The 23,677-nt window shown below is 42.3% G+C and overlaps 1 protein-coding gene across 4 annotated transcripts in view; it reads right to left on the bottom strand.

Annotated features, from left to right (window-relative positions):
- Positions 1-23,677, bottom strand: part of ATP8A2 (ATPase phospholipid transporting 8A2) — a 481,981-nt gene that overhangs the window by 254,770 nt on the left and 203,534 nt on the right. For all 4 annotated transcript variants that reach the window (XM_025262844.3, XM_025262845.3, XM_025262846.3 and 1 more), the window contains exon 25: positions 17,103-17,275. In XM_025262844.3, the coding sequence (XP_025118629.3) occupies positions 17,103-17,275 (173 nt within the window). The remainder of the gene's footprint in view (positions 1-17,102; positions 17,276-23,677) is intronic.

The following is a 23,677-nucleotide window of genomic DNA, read 5'->3' as shown; positions in this document are numbered from 1 at the left end:
GGATGCGGTGGAACTATTCTGGAAGAAATGAAATAGGGAAACTTTCCGAATTGAAGCCTGAAGCCCAATGATAAAGTCTTTCTCCGGGCCTGAGTTGGGGTCCCAGGACAGCAGGGCTCAGTTAAGGAAGCCCGGGTGACAGCGCCCGTGCACACTGATGGCCGAGTGTTCCACCCACATTCGAACTCAAAGGAGCCAGAAGAAGGCACCGCCTGTGAGACCCTGCACACACAGATGATACCACCGGGGGTCCACGTGCATGTTTCTACACGTGAACAGGGTGCAGTCCTTTCCTCCCCTCTGCCATTTTGTACCAACTTTGTCCACTCATTCCTTCCTTTCTTCATTCATTCAGTTTGTCCTCATCTAAGCCAGAAGCCAGTTACAACAGAACACTCACTGAATTGGTCCATGATCGTATGTTTTCACTTCTAACCAACTTTTGAAAGATCAATTTAAAACAGTGTACTGGTGTTTTTTTTTTAATTAATTAATTAATTTTAATTGGAGGCTGATTTCTTTACAATATTGTGGTGGGTTTCACCATACATTGACATGAATCAGCCACGGGTGTACATGTGTCCCCCATCCTGAACCCCCCTCCCACCTCCCTCCCCATCCCATCCCTCAGGGTGGTCCCAGCGCACTGGCTTTGAGTGTCCTGTTTCATGCATCGAACCTGGACTGGCGATCTATCTCACATATGGTAATATGCATGTTTCAATGCTATTCTCTCAAATCATCTCACCCTCAGCTTCTCCCATAGAGTCCAAAAGTCTGTTCTTTATATCTGTGTCTCTTTTGCTGTCTCGCATATAGGCTCATTGTTACCATCTTTCTAAATTCCATATATATGCATTATTATACTGTATTGGTGTTTTTCTTTCTGACTTACTTCACTCTGTATAATAGGCTCCAGTTTCATCCACCTCATTAGAACTGATTCAAATGCATTCTTTTTAATAGCTGAGTAATACTCCATTGTGTATATGTACCACAGCTTTCTTATCCATTCGTCTGCCAATGGACATCTAGGTTGCTTCCATGTCCTAGCTATTGTAAACAGTGCTGCGATGAACATTGGGGTACACGTGTCTCTTTCAATTCTGGTTTTCTTGGTGTGTACACCCAGCAGTGGGATTGCTGGGTCATATGGCAGTTCTATTTCCAGTTTTTTAAGGAATCTCCACACTGTTCTCCATAGTGGCTCCACTAGTTTGCTTTCCCACCAAGAGTGTAAGAGGGTTCCCTTTTCTCCACACCCTCTCCAGCATTTATTGTTTCAATCTCTCATTGTTATTCTTGGCTAAATTAAACCACCTGTTTTCCTTTCTTCAACTCATTGTTTCAGGAGGCGGGACCACTGTATTGGTCTTCTTGAAGGATGTATCCTAGATTATTACTGGTTCTTCAGCACTTTCTTTAATTGTTTTTTTATTATGTATTGATTTTTGTAGCTCACTTGGACAAAAAAATACATATTCCTCCAGATTTAACACAGTGTCAGTTAAACAACAGCAAACAAGCTCTCAGTTTTGTGTACCAGCTGGCATTCATAACCCCGAGTGATAAACATATAAAAAAAAAAACAAAACAAGAGATTCAAAACAGCAGGACAATAAAAAGGAAACAAAGCTCAAAACCAACTGTCTAGTCATTTAACTTTCTTCTGACCCCGAGTCTCTGAGATACTAAGATACTCTTTAATAAATTTTATAATCCAAGATTTCCCTTCAACTCAAGGAATGACACAAATGCTTGGTTTTGGAAACTGTTGCTGAATTTCATCATTATGACAAAAAAAGTAATCTTAGTCCAACTTCCCACTCTAAAAACTTAGCACACCACCACACAAATAAAATCCCATGACCTAACCAGTCCCAACATCAAGGGGAAAAGATCTTGGGATACATGTGACATCAGGTAGGAGTAAGCCCCATATACTAGGCCCCAGGACCATCCCGCCATCTAATCCCCAAGTCCTTACATGCAATATCATTTTCTTTTCCTTGGGAGCCTGGACTTTAAAGCGCTATCATTAAAATATATATCATGCAGTAAAAGGGAGGAAATTAAAATGCCAATGATAAGCAAGCTTGATCTCAATTCTTTGTTCCAACTTGTGTGCCTTAGGCCCTTGCCCACCCCAAGAGGAACTTCGGTGGGGCACATGCTCTAACGACTAGGGTCAATTATACAAAGAGAAGTGTTCAGATTAGGGTTCATCCCCCCAAAAGCAAGCATAGCCACCAAAAGACCATCATACATTACAGAGTCAGTGAGATTACGGCTTTTTTGGGGTCAGCTTTCCTTCTTTGATAAAGTTTTACTTAGAGTTATTATAGGTTCTTTCATTCCATCTTTGGATACTTTTTGAAAAGAGGAGTTTGACAAAGTAAAAGGAAGTTCAGCACACTAGTAAGAAGAACTATGACTTTATATCCTTATGTAAAGGCCTGTGACTTTATATCCTTAAGACCTGGTCTCTTCTGACGGCAGTGGAGGCAGTGCTCACCCTGAAAGGACTTTTTGGACATCGTGTGAAACGAGGCCTGGGAGGTGCTCAGTAGGGAGCCCATTCTTAGCATTAAATAGCCGTCATTACCAATAACATATTGAATCCCTGGTCCCATTCTTGACAATTTGCTCCTTTCACTCTGACTTTTCATACTTGATTAGAGTCCTCTCCATTTTCCGTCTTGACCACCCTCAAATCTGTGAACTCTTCAGAACTCTTCAAAACTTTCTCTTCAACGCCTTAATCCAAGCTACTCTGATTGACTATGGACCAATGAATGAATGAGATGAATAAATGAAAGAGTGACCATTCTTTCAGTCTGCCTGTCTCTGGCAATGTCACCAGCAGTTGGAAACACACATTAAATGAAAAACTCACAGGCAGAAATAGCACCTACGGGACAATGACAACTAAAGACACCTTTCTTTCCGGAAGACTATTTACCAGCTCTGTTCTACCCACCTAGTGTGTGACCTGTTGCGTTCAACCCAAGCATGGAAACACATGTGAGACCTTGTTTCCACCACCTCCCCCTCCCCTGCCACCATACAGGTGTGTCCCCGGAACAGACCAGGAGCCCCAAGGAGGTATTGGGCAGGAAGTATTTTTATACTACGTACCTTTAACTCATTCAACACATATGCAAATTTCGTCTTGATTTTCAATTCAAGACACACACATTGTGACCTACATTTGAATTAATCTTTAGAAGACTTCTAGAATTTTCTGGGATAGTCACAGGAAAGGCACTAAGGTAAAAATAGGAAAAACATAAATCATTAGCAGCTACTAGATTCATACTGGACTTTTCTAGAATCTTGCCTGAGAATCTTAGCTCACAGCAATGATATATTTATTTTCCCTAAAATATCGACATGAAAGCTGTGGCACCCCAAATCAGACTGATTAATTTCAGGAATTTGAAAATGAGTGGGCTAATGTAAATTGGTTCTAAATCAGCATCCTTTCATACACAAAGGTATGCTTGAATAATATATATATATATATATATAACTGGTAAAAATTCCAAAGCCAATGAAAATCACCCCTTAGTCCTATCAGAGAACACAGACTCTGTGAGAATGATGTGATTTGTTACACAGAATTGTAAACGTGCCTTTCAAGTTGGAAACAGAGGGGGCAATTTCTGCTTCTCAAAGCTGACATCAAAACTGAAATATGGGATGAACTGACAAAGCTGGGAACTTAGTAAGAGAAACAGACATCATTCTGGGAAAGGAGGGAACTGTGTACAGTGATCACCATGTTGATTTTTAAGGATTAAGTTACTAAATGTACCTTAAGACAAAATAAATCAAGTTAATCTTAGGATAATCTTAAGGGGAGACTGGTATAGTGAACTAAATACAGAATTAAATTTTCAGTTCCATGAAGATATCCCTCACTTTCCCATCTATCAGCTGAAATAACTTATCCTTTGTTGTCTGTTGTTGGTTAGTCACTCAGTCATGTCCAGCTCTTATCCCCATGGACTAGCCTGCCAGGCTCCTCTGTTCACAGGATTTCCCAGGCAAGAATGCTGGAGTGGCTTGCCATTTCCTTCTCCATATGTTTTGTTGGGATGGCATAAATTTCCATTCCAAGCAGTTCCTGGTTTATTTCACAAGGAAATACTTTTAAGGCTATTATTTCCTACTCATGCAATTCTCCCCACCTACCATTCATACCCCGCAAATCCTTTTATATACACAAACTCAGACTTGAGGATTTTATTAATTAGCTTGAGCAGTATGGAGACCTAAGCTTATCGGTTGGCTCAGGTTGGCATAACAAAGTACTACAGACTGGGGGGCTTCAACAACAGAAAGACACTTTTCCCACTGTTCCGGAATTGGAAGTCCAAGACCAAGGTGCTGGCCAGCTGGGTTTCTGGGGAGAGCTGCCTCCTGGCTTGTAGACGGAGCCTTCTCACTGTGTGCATACCTGGCAGAGAGTCTCTGGTACCGATTACAAGGACACTAAGCTTATTGGATCAGGTTGTTGCTGTGTTTTTGTTGTTCAGTCGCTAAGTTATGTCTGACTCTTTGCGACCCCGTGAACTGCAGCATGCCAGGCTTCCCTATCCTTCACTATCTCCTGGAGTTTGCTCAAACTCAGTGTCCATTGAGTCGGTGATGCCATCCAACCATCTAATCCTCTGTCACCCTCTTCTCCTTTATGACATCATTTTACCTCAGTTACCTCCTAAGGGGCTGCTTCTGAACATGGTCAATGTTTCAACATACAAATTTTGTTGTTGTTCAGTCACTAAGTCATGTCTGACTCTTTGTGACCCCATGGACTGAAGGCTTCCCTGTCCTTCACCATCTCCCAGAGTTTTCTCAGACTCATGTCCATTGAGTTGGTGATGCCATCCAACCGTCTCATCCTCTGTCGCCCTCTTCTCCTCTTGCTATCAATCTTTTCCAGCAAAAGCTTATTTTCTAATGAGTTGATTCTTTGTATCAGGTGGCCAAAGTATTGGAGCTTTAACTTCAGCACCTGTCCTTAAGACTGACTGGTTAAATTTTGGGAGGACGTAATTATGTCCATAGCACTTAGATTCCCTTTCACTGTGTGAGAAAAGCCACTTAGATCTTTGTCATCTAGTCCCCCAGAGTCTGTAGACTTCCAGCAAACCCATGGGATTGGTCTGGATACAGGCAATATATTCACTTTACCCTGAATACGCTCATTACTCAGCAAGCAAGCCTGACCTTATCCAAAGCCCTGCCTCTCGGTGACCTTGACAGAGGGACTGAGTTATGGAGGATGCTTCACCTTCCTTGGCACTTCCTCCTCTTCTGAGCCTGCATGGAGAAAGAGGGACTTCTTATAAGGCTCATCCTCTCAGCTCCAGAGACCTAGAGGGAGCAGCACTGACCGATGAAGATGGTCTCCATGCCTTGAGGTGAAAACCCCCATGTTCTGTGCAAACCAAGCAGAGCTCAGAGTCCTTTTCTCATGGGGAACAGCTTCAGCAGCCTGGCTCACGAACCCCAAGACAAAGAGCAGCCCTGAGACTTGCATCTGATGGAAGCACGGCAAGTCGACAGAGGAAAGCACAGGCTTTCAGTGGCTGCTTGTTGGTGCAACTTCACACATCAAGGAAATTAATACAGAAAGGCAAGGGCCCCCCCAAATCAACTACAAACATTCCAGTTTCCTCCTGCAACCAAAAGTAACATTCATAGAACATTTGTTCTATGAAAGACGCCGACCACGTCACCTGGTGTGCCAGACTGCAGCAGCTGTGATGTGCCTTCCTCCTGAAGTCCTGTCCACCTCAGATCCAGCCTGACCCCCTAGGGAGATAGTACTAGCCTCTCCCTGTGTTACAAATTTCCATCACTTCTGCAAACTGCAAAGAGAATTTACCTCCTCCAGAAAACGTCCCCGATCAGACAAACCACAATGATAAATAGTAGAACTTGCCGCTGTATGATATTTAATTTGCAATCAGCTCTCATCATTTACGTGCGTTGTTTTATATATTTTCTAAAGACGTACTATGTTTATAGTTTTTCCGCCAGCTTGCATGTAAGCTCAGGGTGACTCTGTGTGCAGCCCAGAGTCTTTCCCTCTCGTTTGCATCCTGTAGCTGCACAAACTATAGGGACTAATCAAATGCCGTGTGCAGCCACACGGATGGACCTAGAGATGATCATACTAAGCGACGCAAGTCAGAAAGACAAATATTATAAGACTTCTGTGTGGACTCTAAAAAAATGATGCAAATGAACTTACTAACAAAACATAAACTGAATCACAGACAGAAAATTTACAGTTTGCACAAAGGGAAAGAGGAAGAGAGGGTAAATTAGGAGCTTGGAATTAGCACATTCACACTACTATATATAAAACAGATAAATAACAAGGACCTACTGTATTTCACAGGGAACTATGCTCAATATTTTGTTATAACCTGTATGGAAAAAGAATCTGAAAAAGTATACATATTGTGTGTGTGCGTCTGTGTAGGGATATGAATATATGTATGTGTATAAAACTGAATCACTTTGCTGTACACCTAAAACTAATACAACATTGTGGATCAACTAGACTTCAATTAAAAATATATATAAAAATATTAACCATAATTAGACTCTAACCATAATTAGACTTTGGCAGGTCTAGAAAATATTTAAAGCCCTCTTTTTTTCTAAATAACATGACACTGAATCCAGAGAAATCTTTAGCACAAGACAACCTCAGATACAAAAGAAATACGGCAAGGTCCCCAAGGGTGGACTCACGCTAAAGATTCGGCCACAGTTTTTAAACACAGGAAACACAAACAGGACCCCGGCCTTCTCTCTTTAACTTCTCTGACTATAAATATTTTAACCTTCATGAAATGTTGGTACCAGCCCTAATGCAGTCGTTATTTACTATTCTTAAGTAACTGTGTTTACACTCTCATGGGTTAATATACAATTACAGCTATACGGGAATAGAAACTCAGATCCCAAGTGTCATGAAAGTAAGTGAACATCATGCAATGTTTTTCTTCCATTTTTCAAAAAAGGCTTCATTGCCTCCAATATTAATCTTGCATTTGTTCCCAGATTTGATCATTCAAACTTCCTATTGTGATGTGAAGCATTAGAGTTTGAAAAAACACTGAATATATATGTTCACATGTTCAATAGTCTACAAATAAGCATCTATTCCCTTACTGTTGCTATCTTCTGTTTTACGGACAATAATTTATGTTCAACATTGTTTTATAAAGACAAAATAAGAACTTAAGCCTCAATTATCTGTGCATTGGCAAAATACTGTGATAACATAAGACTTCTAATTTCTCGGCCTCCAGTATATTCAAACAACACCTATTCATTAAAACAAATAAAAGGAAAAAGACACAAGGATTGACAGATGGTTTTAACTTGACGCTTGTATATTTGTGAAAGGATTGTCTTCAAGCTGGTGTATTTACTCTGGTCTTTAATGGCTGGTGTGCCCAACTGAAAGTAAGCCACAATGAGTACTCGTTTAGTAGGAAGAAAGGCTGGCTCTGCTCTTCTCAGATGATCCAGATGTCAAATGATGGAGTACTTGGGTGAGAGTGGCTGTCTGTCTGTCTACCTCACTCTCTCATTTGCCAGCCTATCTGGAACTCAGCCACGGGAGACCACTGGCTGGCAGACCTCTGTCAGCTGATCAATAGCAGAAAGCAAGCCTTTCAGCAGAAGCTCTTAGCCTTCGCTGACCCAGCAAAGCTATGCAGAGAAACCTGATAACAAAGCTCTGAAATCACCAATCAGAAAACTCAAACCAAGCCCAGGCTTCCAAAATTTGGCAACTTGACTCCACCAATCTGACTTCTCTCCTGTTGACAATTCTGCTTGTAATCTAAAGTGGGACAGAATATAAATATCATATCAAGAACTCTGAGAAACAAAAGATGTCAATGTCCTTCTCTGTCTTGCATTCTCTCCCTTGTCCTGCATCCTCTCTCAAGTTCACTATGGAATCTCAGGGGCTCAAAGCAGAGAAGCCACCCTGCTCTCATGGTGGAGAGATGGACCCGGAAGATGTTATGCTGGTTAAACAAATCGGTCCCAGAAGGACAACCACTGCATGATTCCTCTTACAAGAGGCGTCTGAAATAGTCACTGGTACAGCCCCTGGTGGCTCAGAAGGTAAAGACTTTGCCTGCAATGGCAGTTTGATCTCTGGGTCAGGAAGATTCCCTGGAGAAGGGAATGGCTACCCACTCCAGTATTTTTGCTTGGAGAATTCCATGAACAGAGGAGCATGGAGGGCTACCGTCCACGGGGTCGCAATGGAGCGATTGATACTTTCACTTTCTTCTTTTCATAGAAATCAACAACAGAAAGGTGGTGATGGAGGGGCGGGGGGCTGTTGTCCAGTGGGTACAGACTTCCAGTAACACATGAGTAAGCTCCAGAGATCTGCTGGAGTTCACGATGAGGTCCTTGACAATCTGTCCACAGAGTTGATCTCACGCTAAGCATCCTTACTACATCAAACAAAATAAACAAGCAAAAAAACACCAATGGGGACACAAGGAAACCCTGGGAGGTGGTGGATATGTTAATTGCCTAGATTGTGGTGATGGTGAGAAGAGTGGATACATATGTCCGGACTCTGCAAACTGCATATGCTAATTACGTGTGGTTTCTGTATACCAATTATACCTTAATAGAGCTGGAAAATACAAGCAGAAACATAGACGTCTTCAGTCTGTGGATGCAAACTGTAACCCTGATCCTTCCTATTCAAACTGGGGGACAGTGAGACTTCAGGGTGGAGCACTCCATACGATGTTCAAAGTCATTGGAGGAATCCTAGCTGTCAGATGAGGACAGGGAAGGCATCGATAATTCAAGAGCTGATAAATGAGGGAACACATCAGATACATAGACGGGGAAAGGGAAAACATAATTTTCTTTGGGACCAATTAAGATAAGAGCTACTTTGCATATTCTCAATCAGAAAGACATCAGTGCTGTCAGGAGAGGTGGGATTTTTTTCCAAACGAAAGTTAACATGACACTTGCTTGTATTAATGAAACACGTTCTGGACGACTTCACAGGAAAAGGGGAAAAAAAGCACTTTAAGTACAAATACTATCACAAGGCAAGACCTGGGGACATAAAATATTCACGACATATTCCACATGTTTAATTGAGCTCTGCTCTTGACTTTGTCCTCCACTGGTTTGTTTTTCTAGTAGGAAAGATGCCAAATATCATGAGCTTCTATTTCAGAACTTTGGACCGCGGTTTGACCTAACAGCACCTTGTTTCATTTGGCAAGCAGCATTGTCAAAAATGACATGCACCGGCAAATTAATCATTCATGAAAGGGGGGAGAGGAAGAAACACAAGAAAAAACGTGAGACATGACGTGTCTCTGGGCTCCTCTGGCATCTCCTGCCGGCCTGGGTGTTGGAAGCAGCAGAGCAGAGGGATGGAGAGCTGGGGAATCCTGTTACCATAATTCTTAGACTACTGCCGAAAAGGAAAAAGGCCTCCATCCTCCCACTGCCCACTTTCTACCTGAGGTCCTATGTAGATACACTGATGTGAAGATCACCAATCCAAGGGAACTCCTGTCGTGTAAACCACTTTTCAGAAATGTTCAGAATAATACTTTCCTTACAGATGAAAAGTGATATAACACCAATTTTATAACTAAAAAGAATTTTCTTCTAGGAGATGTTTCCAATAACACAGCATATTATTATAGATCAAACCCTATTATCAAATGTTCCCCAGTAGATATTTCTATCATGTTGTCATGCTATAAGTACCAACTTTTCATTTGAATTACTTATACTAGATTTTCTTAAAGAGGATTTTCCTGAAGTCTGAATCTATACTAAAATATTTGCCCATGTTTTATCACATGTTCTATAAAAAGACATCTGTCTACAAAATCATTTTGTTAGTTCTGGACACAAGTAACTAAGTTGACTGGTTAATTCACTCTTCTATTTCTCATCGGAAGGAGTTACATGTAAATAGTGGTAACAGATAACTTTTAGCTGGAGGGGAATCAAACATATCAGAAACCTCTAAAAGTCAAAAGTTGATCTCAGAGTGATTAGCATAAACTATTTCTTGCAATAGTTACTTAAGATGAAAATAGTCCATTTCTAAACATGAGTCATAGCCAAAATTATCTTTGGCTTCCAAAAGTTGAATAAAATTCTTTTTCTAAGATGGAATGTTTAGAAAGGGATTCCTTTCACTATTTCAGATTAATACTCTCAAGCCCTCAAATATGCCAGTCTCTACAACAGTTAACATAAGGAATTTTTTATACATTACAAAATCTACATCCATCTCATTTTCATTCTGGAGAAACACTAGTAAAACTGCGGGTAGAAAAACATTTCTTAAACTTTGAGCTTCTGGAAATTGTTTTCATTCAATGTGTTGCCAAAGAACCATTACATCTAAGCTCTCATCTTTAGCAGAGTAACAATAAGGCCAGTTAGGACCACATAAAATTGCTGTAATCATTCAAATAATAGCATTCATGTTAGAGCTAACCAAAAAAAGAGAAAACCTGTCTAAAAATGAATTCTCCCTTAATTGCATTTAATCAACAAATGGGCTTACATACTCTTAAGCCATAATACAAGCAACCCAAGGACAGACTTACAACTCGACAAGTTAATAATGCTCTCTGGAATAAAAGGTCCAAGGAGGAAGCTGACTTGTAACCAAACACGTAGGATGCTGAGAAATCACATCATGAAAGAAACCAAAGAAAAGTTTTATTTTTGCAAGTGTACGATTGGATCCCTACCAACATCGAGGCCAACCCAAACACTATCGGTGCTACAATTCTAATTAGAGTGTCTGAGCTCTGCTTTGATATTATTCTTGTGGATGGCTCACAGGCTGAAAGACACCCCATGCAAAATCACAGCGTCCTGAGATGTCTCAAAGTCCATCGTGCCTCATTGATGGGAGAGCGGAGCTGGAGGGAGACTGAGTGGGAAGAAGCAGTTCCTTTCCAGGGGGACAGAGGCACAGACATTGGATAAGTGAGCCCGGCGCTTCAGGGAGCTCAGAAAGTGTAAGACTGAGCCAGTCATGGGAATGACGTTGTCAGCAGGTAAAAATGCAGTGTGGTTTCTCCCTAGATTCTGCATATGTGTGTCCTGACACAAAATAGCCTCTCAACTGCTCCTCTTTCTAGGCGAGACTAACAAAGCCCAGTTCTGCTGCCCAAACAGAGGACAGCACATTTGTCCTGGCCGGGGGTGACCAGAGAGTGGACCAGCGAACAAGATAGTGACAACTGACTACACCCAAGTCATCACTTTGCTTTCCGAGGGGAAGGGCACAGACATTTTTGTAAATTTCTATATTGCTCCCTCTTGAATCCACTATTATACTATGGCAATCAAGCATCCTTACAAAGACTGAGCTCTAACAACCTTATTCATAGTGATACTTAAACAGTGGGGGGGAAAAAACCCTCTTAACCTGAATATTCAGCAACGAGGAAAAAATTAAACAGTACATTTTATGTTACTATTTGCCATAAAAACTGTTTATCATTTTTGCACTCCACATATTGTGGACAGTCTAACCCTCTTCCAAGAAAAGCCATTTCAACTGAAAAAGATCTACATTTAGACACTGATCACTAACAAGACTTATCTCCAGTCTACAGGATTGGGAATGCTGTTTTCTTTCTTCTTGTTTATCTGCACTTTCTGACTTTTTTCTACAAGAAATATAAATCACTCTTAGAAAAATAAGCCCCCAAAGCTTTCAGAAACATTGGTCGTGCCCACTCTGCACTCTGCTCTGCACTCTCTTTACTCCCATGGTACAAGGGTAGGCACATACTTGTTTATCTTTGCATCTGTCCTGAAAGACAGAAGTCTAAACACATCGGAGAAAATAAACGATGCCTTCTGAGATGCCTAATTTGCACAACCAGGGGAAATCTCTGCTGTGATGTTTTCCTTCCACTCCATCTCCTGCCCAGAGACACAGAGCCATAAATCACGTCTGCCCGGGTGGCGGCACTGGAGCTGTGCGCACCCCGTGTTTGCAGAGGGCTGCGGTGGGGCCATCCACCAGCTCCCTCACAAAGCAGGCCCTGATGATTCTTTCATGACTCTCTTCCTGGCAAGATAAACTTTCAAATTTGTCAGTGTTCAAGAAGTCAAAGTGTCCCCAGACTCTCATCTGTGCCTACAAAATTGATCTCTATTTTGAAGCTCTACAAAATAAAGAGCTTCACAGAAAAAGGAAAAATAAGAAAACAAGATAGATGGTCATTTTAGGTAACAGCAACAGGGAAGAGAGAACAGAGGATTCCTTCTTTCAACCCATTTTCTACATGCCTGCTATCCCTCCGTGTGTGCGTGCTAAGTCACTTCAGTCATGTCCCACTCTGTGCGGCCCCATAGACTGTAGCCTGCCAGACTCCTCTGTCCATGAGATTCTCCAGACAAGAATACTGGAGCAGGCTGCCATGCCCTCCTCCAGGGGATCTTCCTGACTCAGGGATCGATCCACATCTCTTAGTCTCCTGCATTGGCAGGTGGGTTCTTTACTACTAGCGCTTCCTGGGAAGCTCTCTGGGGAATGATAAATCCCACAAAATTTTATGCTGAATAGGTTTAAACAAATTCTATGGGTTTAAAAATGTGTTAAAAATCAAACCTTACATTTGGTCCCAATAATAAACACAAGACCGTGGATTTTCTGGCGCAGACAACTTCACGACTCAGAAGCAGAGGTCCTCATCTCACTCAGATTGTGGATAATGCCTCCATCACTCGCTGAACCCATAAACAAGATGATGTAATTTGTCTGAGGCTTTCATTTCCTCACTTATAAAAAATCAAGACAACACTTTTCAAGAATAAGTTATGAGCCTGCAATTTCTGACCTCAGTGTCATAATCTGTCTGTGTGGTTTAGTCTCTCTAAAAGTTCCTTGGGTATAAAATCATGCCTGTTCTGCTATGAAAAGGCCCTGGTGATGGAGAAGAGGAGTACCATCCACCAAGACAGTAAACCTGGAAAACCAGTGAGAAGACTGGCAAGGATGAGGAGATGCACAGACCAGAGGACAGCAACCAACTCAGTCACATTCCAACTCAAGGTGCCCAAGAATGTCAGTGTGAGGAACCCCAGACACAGATGGAGGAGCTCTCAAGCTGGAACTCAAGGGAGACGTCGCACGAGACAGAAAAACTGGGGAGGTCATCTAGTTTCAACCCTGACTATTCATCAGAACCACCCAGAGGCTCATAAAATTCCTAGAATTCCACATTAATTATCCTGGGATAGGGCCTAGGGCTCAGGCTTTTTTTGCTTATTTTCTCTCAGCAAAGATTTCATTCAAATGAATCAATAAAACTTTCATTCAACATTCCATTTTTTCATTCAACAAACATGTCATTGCAATGCATGAATTCTTTGGTTCATTTGTTTATATTTTTAAGTTAACATTCTCCTTGGAAGAAAAGCTATGACAAACATAGACAGTGTATTAAAAAGCAGAGACGCCACTTTGCCAACAAAGGTCCATATAGTCAAAGCTATGGTTTTTCCAGTAGTCAAGTATGGATGTGAGAGATGGACCATAAAGAAGGCCAAAGAAACTATGCTTTCAAAGTGTGGTGCTGGAGAAGACTCTTGAGAGTCTTTTGGACTGCAAGGAGATCAAACCAGTCAATCCTAAAGGAAATCAACCCTGAATATTCATGGGAAGGACTTATGCTGAAACTGAAGCTCCGATACTTTGCACACCTGATTGCAAAGAGCTGACTCACTGGAAAAGACCCTGATCCTGGGAAATTGAGGGCAAGAGGAGAAGGGGATGACAGAAGATGAAATGGTTGGATGGCATCACCAACTCTATGGACATGAGTTCTAACAAACTCTGGGAAATAGTGAAGGCCAGGGAAGCCTGGTGTGCTATAGTCCATGGGGTCACAAACAGTCAGACACAACTGAGTGACTGAACAACAACAACAAAGTTAACATAAAATTAACCACGTCAACTGTAACAGCTCAGTTCATTCACCGTGCTGTGCAGCATCACTGCTGTGGAGTCTCAGAACATGTTCATCATTCCCAAACGGAGACCCATATCCACCCAGAGACTCACTCCCAATTCCTCCTCCCCTAGCCCCGGACAACCACTAAGCCACTTTCTCTCTGTGTGGATTTGCTGATTCTGAATATATCCCATGAATGGAATCCTATAATACATGGTCTTTTGTGACTGGCTTGTTTTTCTGGGTATGTTTTTGAGGTTCATCCATGCTACAGCATGTATCAGTGCTTCATTCCTTCTTATGGCTGAAAAAGCATCCATTGTATGGACAGACCACATTTTGCTTGTCCATTCATACATCGAGTGACACTTGGGTTGTGTCCACCTTTTGGCCATTACAACTAGTGCTCCTTTGAACATGCACACACCACTATTTGCTTGGTTACCTCTTTTTAATTCTCTTGGGTAGCTACCCAAGAGTGGAATGGCTAGGTCATACAGTGGTAATTCTATGCTTAACTTTTTAAAGAAAATGTCTTAGGCTCTCTAGATGATCCAGTGGAAAGTTAGCACTGAGAATCACTAATGGAGAAGACAAATGAGCCATAAGGGCAGAGGGAACACATGTGTGGAAGAGATGTGGGTTGGAAATACAACAGGGCCAAAGGTGAAAGCTAAAAATATGGAGTCTCAAAGCTGGTGTGAAAGACCCTATGAGGGAAACACAAAACTAGGGAGAAGAGAAAGGTGTCATGGAAATAGAGGAGAATCCAACGGGCGGTGGCTCTCAACATCAGATGCTGAGGACAAATGAAGAAAGGAATTGAGAGGTTGTGCATATGGCAAGATGGAGGCCTTCCTGGAGGAGGCCTGATTTCAAGGAGGAGAGGAGTAGAAGAGAAGTAAAGGAAGATACCAGAAGCAAGGATTTCAAACACACATTCATCATTTGCACTGAAGGCAAAGACCAGTCTTTTCTCTGTTTTCCTATGATGCCTAGGAACATACAGTGTGAATATCAAGCGTACATAAACACCTTAATGGACTATTCATTTTATATCTCAATAAATAAGTGCCAACATCCCTGCCAACAACAGTAAGCTGTCATCCACACTGATCGCTAGATGTATTGCTGCCCAGATGATGACTTTCCTAGGGTTTTAAGCACATGAAAAAATACTGGTAACAGTTCAGTTTAGTTCAGTTGCTCAGTCACGTCCAACTCTTTGAGACCCCATGGACTGCAGCACGCCAGGCTTCCCTGTCCATCACCAACTCCCAGAGGTTGCTCAAACTCATCTCCATGGAGTCGGTGATGCCATCCAACCATCTCATCCTCTGTTGTCCCCTTCTCCTCCCACCTTCAGTCTTTCCCAGCATCAGGGTCTTTTCCAATGAGTCAGTTCTTCGAGTCAGTTGGCCAAAGTAGTGGAGCTTCAGCTTCAGCATCAGTCCTTCCAATGAACATTCAGGACTGATTTCCTTTACAATTGAATGGTTTGATCGCCTTGCTGTCCAAGGGACTCTCAAGCGTCTTCTCCAACACCACAGTTCAAAACCATCAGTTATTTGGCACTCAGCTTTCTTTAGAGTCCAACTCTCACATCCATACATGACTACTGAAAAAACCATAGCCTTTACTAGATGGACCTTTGTTAGCAAAGTAATGTCTCTGCTTTTTAATATGCTATCTATGTTGGTCATAGTTTTTCTTCCAAGGAGCAAGCATCTTTTAATTTCATGGCTGCAGTCACCATCTGCAGTGATTTTGGAACCTAAGAAAATAAAGTCTGTCAGTGTTTCCATTGTTTCCCCATCGATTTGCCATGAAGTGATGGGACCGGATGCCATGATCTTAGTATAACGATGTGTAATAAGCGAAACAGTGTGATTCCAATCTCAGCAAAATCTTAAATTCTTCCATTTCCCCTCTTTCTGCTGCCTGAAATATTGCTTTAAAGTATTTATCCATTTTCACACAGCCTTTTCCAGTCTTTGAATCAATACTGCTGGGAAACAACACAAAACAATTTCAGTGAAAAAATTATTTTCTGGAAAAAAAAATTTTTATTCTATTATTAGAGAAAAGGGCAACTTTGATAACTATTACATTTTAAAGATGAAAAGGTCAACCTTAAATGGAAGGTTAAACTTATATTTGAAGTCACTTATTAAAGTTTAAATTCTCAATGAAGAGAAAGCATCTGAAAGATGTGCTTAAAAAAAAAAAAAAAAAGTATGTGTTTCCCCCCCCCCCCCGCCCCTTAATCTTAAATGTGAGAGCAGCCAAGAAACATCTCCTGGAGGCAAAACTGCACCGAACCAGGTTTTTTTTTTTTCAATTAATGCTTCTATTTTGTAGACAGTAACGGTATTTAATTTGAAATTTCCTCTTCCCGTGCCAGTTCCAGGGTGAACGCCTTCCTGTGAAGCAGTGAGGGATCCAGCGAGGTAGGACACACAGAGGCCTCAGAGAGTAGCCATGGTCAGAAGGGGAAAAAGATGTTTTCCTTTGGTGTCCAGCACCTGGCAAGCAGAGCGTGAGTTCCCGTAGAGCCTGGAAGGCATTCCTGCTCTCCCCTGAGAAACCCAAACGGGCTCGTTTCACTTTCCCTTTGAAAAACCACGAAATTAGAGCACACGTGCTGGGATTTACAGTCTACCAGATTTTCCGTGTGGTTTCTGGTGGTTTCTGGTGTGTCTCTGCTCACCACGGCAGCAGGGTGATGGCACCCTGGCCATCGTGGCAGTTGCCGGGGATGGTGACATTCTCATCGTGACCTCTGGCTCAGCGTGAGATAGTGCATGATGCCCTCAGAGACACCACAGTGTGCCTGCCAAGAGACCCTGGCTCTGATCACTTTTACCTTCTCAGAGAACAGTAAAGAAAACAAAAATCCAAAAACCACTGACTGCCTTCCACAAAATCTGTGAACAGACAGTTGAATCTGTATTGTTTTGCTTCCCCCTCCCCAAAAGTTTACCCTTAGAACTCCCACGTGTGGTTCTTTTACCTAAACGAAGGACACGGCCAAGTCAGAGCATGAGCATGGGGCACCCTGGCACCTACCTGCAACAGATGACTGCCTTGCACGAGAGGGCCAGGTCCAGGAAGCTCCTCCGGACCTCGAAGGACAGCGCGTACTTGAGGGTGTGGCCGTCGATGATGAGGGCCGCGTCGTTCTCCTTGCCCAGCAGGCTCCCGAGGTCCGCGCAGTGCTGGGTGATGGCTGCCCGGGTGGCCTGAGACAAGGTGGTGGGGGGGAGGGGGAGGCAGGGTGTTACATCTCAGTGTAGCAGAGACAGAAGCTTTTAAACAGCAGAAAAAAGACCCAGAAATCCAAACTAAGTTCCTTAAAATGAAAACATGCCCCCTATAATGTAAAACATACAAACAGAGATCAACTTGGCCTACTGATGCATTGATATTACAACAGGCCACAGCCTAGGTCTGTGCTATGGGTGAAAACATCCCCAAACTGATATTTACAATAACCTACTGTGGTTCCCATCTTCAGCTGACCTAGAGCATCTGAATTCTTTTCCATTGGAACTTTAATTGCTAAGGTTCTTGTGACTATCTTTCTCTCCCCTCTTTTACCTATATACACATTATTCTTGGTGTTCCTAGAACAGGAAATTCCATAAATATAAATGGTTTTTTTTGGGGGGGTGAGGGTGATAACGTTGCTGGAACTTAAATGTCAAGAATTTCTCAGTTTACACAAGGTAATCTTCAAAGCATGCAAAAGAAATTAGAGGATATAAAAATAACACAAAAGGTCCCTTTCTTTTCTTTGCTGAGATCTTCAGATTAAACCATTTTTCTCCATGAATCATTGGAGTAGGAAACGAATTGATGATTTTTTTCATGTTACAAAAAATATTCAACCAAATTAAATCACCAGTACCTTTTAAAACGTTACTACCAGCCTGAGTAAGTGTTTTAGTGTGATATCTATTATCAGGTGGAATTAAAGCACAGAACCATTTTTTTAACTTTTTATTTAGTACTGGAATATAGCCAATTAGCAGTGTTGTGAATTTCAGATGGACAGCAAAAGGATTCAGCCACGCGTGTACATGTGTCCACTCTCCCCCAAACTCCCCTCTCATCCAGGCTGCCGCATAACTATTGAGCAGAACTTTCTGTGCTATATAGCAGCTCCTTGCTGATAACCCATTTTAAATAGAAGAAGTGTGTATATGTCCAACCCAAACTCCTAACTATCCCTTCCCCCATCCTTTCCCTCCAGCAACCATAAGTTCATTATAGAACCATTTTTAAGAATAAAAAAAAAAAAGGATATTCTGATCTTCCTAGGGAATTCATGATTACGAATAGGATATCCAGTTCAAATATAAGAAGATATTTGGGGCTCATAATAAAAACCTGCTTTAAATTAATCAGGGAAGCACACCAGTCAACTAAAATTACTCTGTTTGGACAACTGTCCTTTGGCTATTAAGTGACATATACATATATTTGTCATCTGATAAAGTAAAGTACAGTTAAGAAACATGTAGAATGAACTGAAATTCTTCTTCCCCTCGCTAAACTGAAGATCAGCTACCATCACAAGGTGAAAAGCAGGTTCTACTGTCTAACTGCTCAGTTTTCCTTCTCAACAGGAGGCTGTCAATATCAAAAAGGCTTTGCTGTCTAGCAGAAACTAACCACACTGTAAAGCAACTATACTCCAGTAGAAATTAATTTCAAAAAAGATGCATCAAAGGCACAATTGTCGTTCTACAGTCAAGTGGCCTGGGGTCTGGTCCCAACTCTCCCCTTATTGCCTCTGTGACCTTGGGCAAGATGCAAAACCTCTTTAAATAGCAGTTTCCTCAAGTGTAAAATGGAGCTAAGAATACTCACTTCATAGCGCCCCTCTTATGAAAAATGAGCTACTCAGCGTAACCTACTAGGCACGTAACAGGCATCCAGTCAAACCCATTCCTCTTCCTGTTACTATTTATTCAATAAGAACTTCCCACATCAAGGAAAACACACATCTCTGCCACTTCAGGCAGTGAATAAATGCCATCCGTGACAAGACCTGCTTTGTCAACGCAGTAATAGAGGAAGTCATAAAATAATGCTCTAAGAAAAAAAGTTAAATGGACTCCTACTAAAAATAAAAATAAAGGACACTTTATGCTTCTTACTGTTGGTGAGTTGGGTAATTCTGAATCTCAAACAAAACATCTATGTTTACTTTATATGTGCCAACAGCCTGTCCTTCAGAATTTGGGTAGAGAAGACAATTCCAACCACTTAGGGAAACTCCAGCCTGGCAGTCTGGGGATGTCTCCAGGGGAACTCAGACAGGTCCAGGCAATTCCAGAGGGTGTGCCTGCCGGGGTCAGTGCACAGTGGCCAGAGCACCCTCCTGGGAAACTTCTCACCACGGTGATGAGACTGGGTTTGCAGATGTGGTCCACGAGGTTCAGGCACGAATGGGGGTGGGCCCAGAAGAAATCTGAGCAAAGGGTGCATGATGGCAGAAATGTGCTGATAAAATGTACTCCAGGGTTACCAAGGCTGCTCCCCTGGACTCATACCCTGAAGTGAAAGTTAGTCACTCAGTCGTGTCTGACTCTGTGTGAACCCATGGACTGCAGCCTGCCAGGCTCCTCTGTCCATGGGATTCTCCAGGCAAGAGCACTGGAGTGGGTTGCCATGGCCTTCTCTGGGGGATCTTCCTGATCCAGAGATTGAAGGCAGGTGTCCTGCATTGCAGGCGGATTCTTTAACGACGGAGCCACCAAGGAAGCCCTTCATACCCCAGCCCCTCCCTCAAATGTCAATCAATTGCTCTTATCTAAGTTTTAGGAAGAAGCTGCAGAGAATAAAACTGGTTAAAACCAACTAGGCCCAAGATGGTATGGGCCAAAAATGTCACCTGCCGTGTCCGTAAATAAAGGGTGTTGCAGTCATCAAACCATCAGCCACTGCCCCTGATTGTGTACCCTTGGGGGTTCAAGACGAGAAAAGCAGGACAGTAGCCTGCGATAAGATGCACAAAGGACAGAATTCAATGAGCCCATAATAACCCCATTGTGCCCTTTAGGAGAAGAGACAGGAGAACTTCTTTCCCTTCCCCTCTCAACCCTTATGAAGACAAACCAGGAAGAAAGCCTGCATCAGACACTGGGTCTACTCCTGGGTTCTGGTCTTCCAGCTTTCACAACCATGAGGAGAGAGTTCCTGTTGTCTAGGCCACCAGACTATGTACTTTTGTGACAGCAGCCTGAGCTAAGACAGAAGGTCACTCAGTGAATTCACGGGCGATGCAGCACTCTTCTTGGAGTAGTGGACATAGAGATGAAAGGACCAGGAGGACCAGGAGGACGGTCACTGAACAAGCAACAACCCATCATATTTACTGTCTGGAATGAGCCTTCTACTCCGGTGTGGCAACAGCGGTGTCAGATATGTGCAACATGGGAGACAAGGTCACGAATACATGGAATACATGGAACTGGGGTGAGTAGGGCATGGCCACTGGGGCGGGTGGTGCCCACTGGCTATGCTGAACCCTGTAAAAACAGGGCCACCAAGCTCTCCACTTGCAGTTCAGTTCAGTTCAGTTCAGTTGCTCAGTCGTGTCTGACTCTGCGACCCCATGAAACGCAGCACACCAGGCCTCCCTGTCCATCACCAACTCCTGGAGTTCACTCAGACTCACATCCATCGAGTCAGTGATGCCATCCAGCCATCTCATCCTCTGTCATCCCCTTCTCCTCCTGCCCCCAATCCCTCCCAGCATCAGAGTCTTTTCCACTGAGTCAACTCTTCGCATGAGGTGGCCAAAGTACTGGAGTTTCAGCTTTAGCATCATTCCTTCCAAAGAAATCCCAGGGCTGATCTCCTTCAGAATGGACTGGTTGGATCTCCTTGCAGTCCAAGGGACTCTCAAGAGTCTTCTCCAACACCACAGTTCAAAAGCATCAATTCTTCGGAGCTCAGTTTTCTTCACAGTCCAACTCTCACATCCATACATGACCACAGAAAAAACCATAGCCTTGACTAGACGGAGCTTTGTTGGCAAAGTAATGTCTCTGCTTTTGAATATGCTATCTAGGTTGGTCATAACTTTCCTTCCAAGGAGTAAGCGTCTTTTAATTTCATGGCTGCAATCACCATCTGCAGTGATTTTGGAGCCAAAAAAAAAAGTCTGACACTGTTTCCACTGTTTCCCCATCTATTTCCCATGAAGTGATGGGACCAGATGCCATGATCTTTGTCTTCTGAATGTTGAGTTTTAAGCCAACTTTTTCACTCTCCACTTTCACTTTCATCAAGAGGCTTTTGAGTTCCTCTTCACTTTCTGCCATAAGGGTGGTGTCATCTGCATATCTGAGGTTATTGATATTTCTCCCGCAATCTTGATTCCAGCTTGTGCTTCTTCCAGCCCAGCGTTTCTCATGAGGTACTCTGCATATAAGTTAAATAAGCAGGGTGACAATATACAGCCTTGACATACTCCTTTTCCTATTTGGAACCAGTCTGTTGTTCCATGTCCAGTTCTAACTGTTGTTTCCTGACCTGCATATAGGTTTCTCAAGAGGCAGGTCAGGTGGTCTGGTATTCCCATCTCTTTCAGAATTTTCCACAGTTTATTGTGATCCATACAGTCAAAGGCTTTGGCATAGTCAATAAAGCAGAAATAGATGTCTTTTTGGAACTCTCTTGCTTTTTCCATGATCCAGCGGATGTTGGCAATTTGATCTCTGGTTCCTCTGCCTTTTCTAAAGCCAACTTGAACATCTGGAAGTTCATGGTTCACATATTGCTGAAGCCTGGCTTGGAGAATTTTGAGCATTACTTTACTAGCGTGTGAGATGGGTGCAACTGTGTGGTAGTTTGAGCATTCTTTGGCATTGCCTTTCGTTGGGATTGGAGTGAAAACTGACCTTTTCCAGTCCTGTGGCCACTGCTGAGTTTTCCAAATTTGCTGGCATATTGAGTGCAGCACTTTCACAGCATCATCTTTCAGGATTTGAAATAGTTCAACTGGAATTCCATCACCTCCACTAGCTTTGTTCGTAGTGATGCTTTCTAAGGCCCACTGACTTCACATTCCAGGATGTCTGGCTCTAGGTCAGTGATCACACCGTCATGATCATCTTGGTCATGAAGATCTCTTTTGTACAGTTCTTCTGTGTATTCTTGCCACCTCTTCTTAATATCTTCTGCTTCTGTTAGGTCCATACCATTTCTGTCCTTTATCGAGCCCATCTTTGCATGAAATGTTCCCTTGGTATCTCTAATTTTCTTGAAGAGATCTCTAGTCTTTCCCATTCTGTTGTTTTCCTCTATTTCTTTGCATTGATCCCTGAGGAAGGCTTTCTTATTTATCTCTTCTTGCTATTCTTTGGAACTCTGTATTCAGATGCTTATATCTTTCCTTTTCTCCTTTGCTTTTCGCTTCTCTTCTCTTCACAGCTATTTGTAAGGCCTCCCCAGACAGCCATTTTGCTTTTTTGTATTTCTTTTCCATGGGGATGGTCTTGATCCCTGTCTCCTGTACAATGTCACGAACCTCTGTCCATAGTTCATCAGGCACTCTGTCTATCAGATCTAGGCCCTTAAATCTATTTCTCACTTCCACTGTGTAGTCATAAGGGATTTGATTTAGGTGTTCCCTTTGCAGTAAGAACACTAAATGTTACTTAAAAAATTTAAAAAAAAGAGAGATTTCACGTTCATATTCCATTGACTGGGCAATTTCTCATACACTGGTAAAGAGCGCAGTACATTAACAAATACAAGTTTCCCCATGAATAAAAAGGGTTCAGCTAAGCAATTACATGAGTCAGACCTATTACCATCAACCAACCAAGATGCGGTTACTCGAGTACTTACTATGCTCTGGGGGCGTATATACCCCCAGAAGTCCTACTATACCATCAGGGTAGCAAATACACACACAGAAGAGTGAATAAAAACCTAATATTCTTATGGGCAGAGTATAGGTCTCAGCAACATCCTGCCACAGCCAGCTCTGGCTCATCTTTGAGTCTGGCTGGAACTGTACTCAACTGTAAATTCGATGAAGGGAGAAACTTCCTTTGCCAAACTCGGGTCCTGTGAGCCCAGAGCAGGTGCCCAGTAAATGTGCTGACTTCGTAAATGAACGAATGTGTCTCAGCTAATCCTTCAGTGTAGTATCTTGAAGAGATTATTTATAGGTCTCAGAGGCATTCGTTTGTCTGGAAGACGTGAGCTATCTAGCCTTCCTGCTACATTTGACATTATATTTCCTTAAAAATGACTGTTTCTTCATGAGTTTGCTTTCTATGACTATGGGTCTATTTCTGTTTTATAAATTGGTTCATTTATAATTTGTATCATTTTTTTGGATTTCAAGTATTTATTGTTGTTCCATAGCTCAGTGGTGTCTGACTCTTTGCGACCCCATGGACATATATAAATGATATCAATGCTGTTTGTCTTTGACTTACCTCACTTAGTATGATAATTTCTGTATCCAACCATATTGCTACAAATGACATTCTTTCATTTTTTTTTAAGAATGACACTAGGAGGAGGAGCCAAGATGGCGGAGGAGTAGGACGGGGAGAACACTTTCTCCCCCACAAATTCATCAAAAGAGCATTTAAACGTTGAGTAAATTCCAC

Source organism: Bubalus bubalis, chromosome 13 (genome assembly GCF_019923935.1).
Source record: "Bubalus bubalis isolate 160015118507 breed Murrah chromosome 13, NDDB_SH_1, whole genome shotgun sequence".
NCBI classification, from domain to species: Eukaryota; Metazoa; Chordata; class Mammalia; order Artiodactyla; family Bovidae; genus Bubalus; species Bubalus bubalis.
This window is presented reverse-complemented; position numbering and strand designations above follow the sequence as displayed.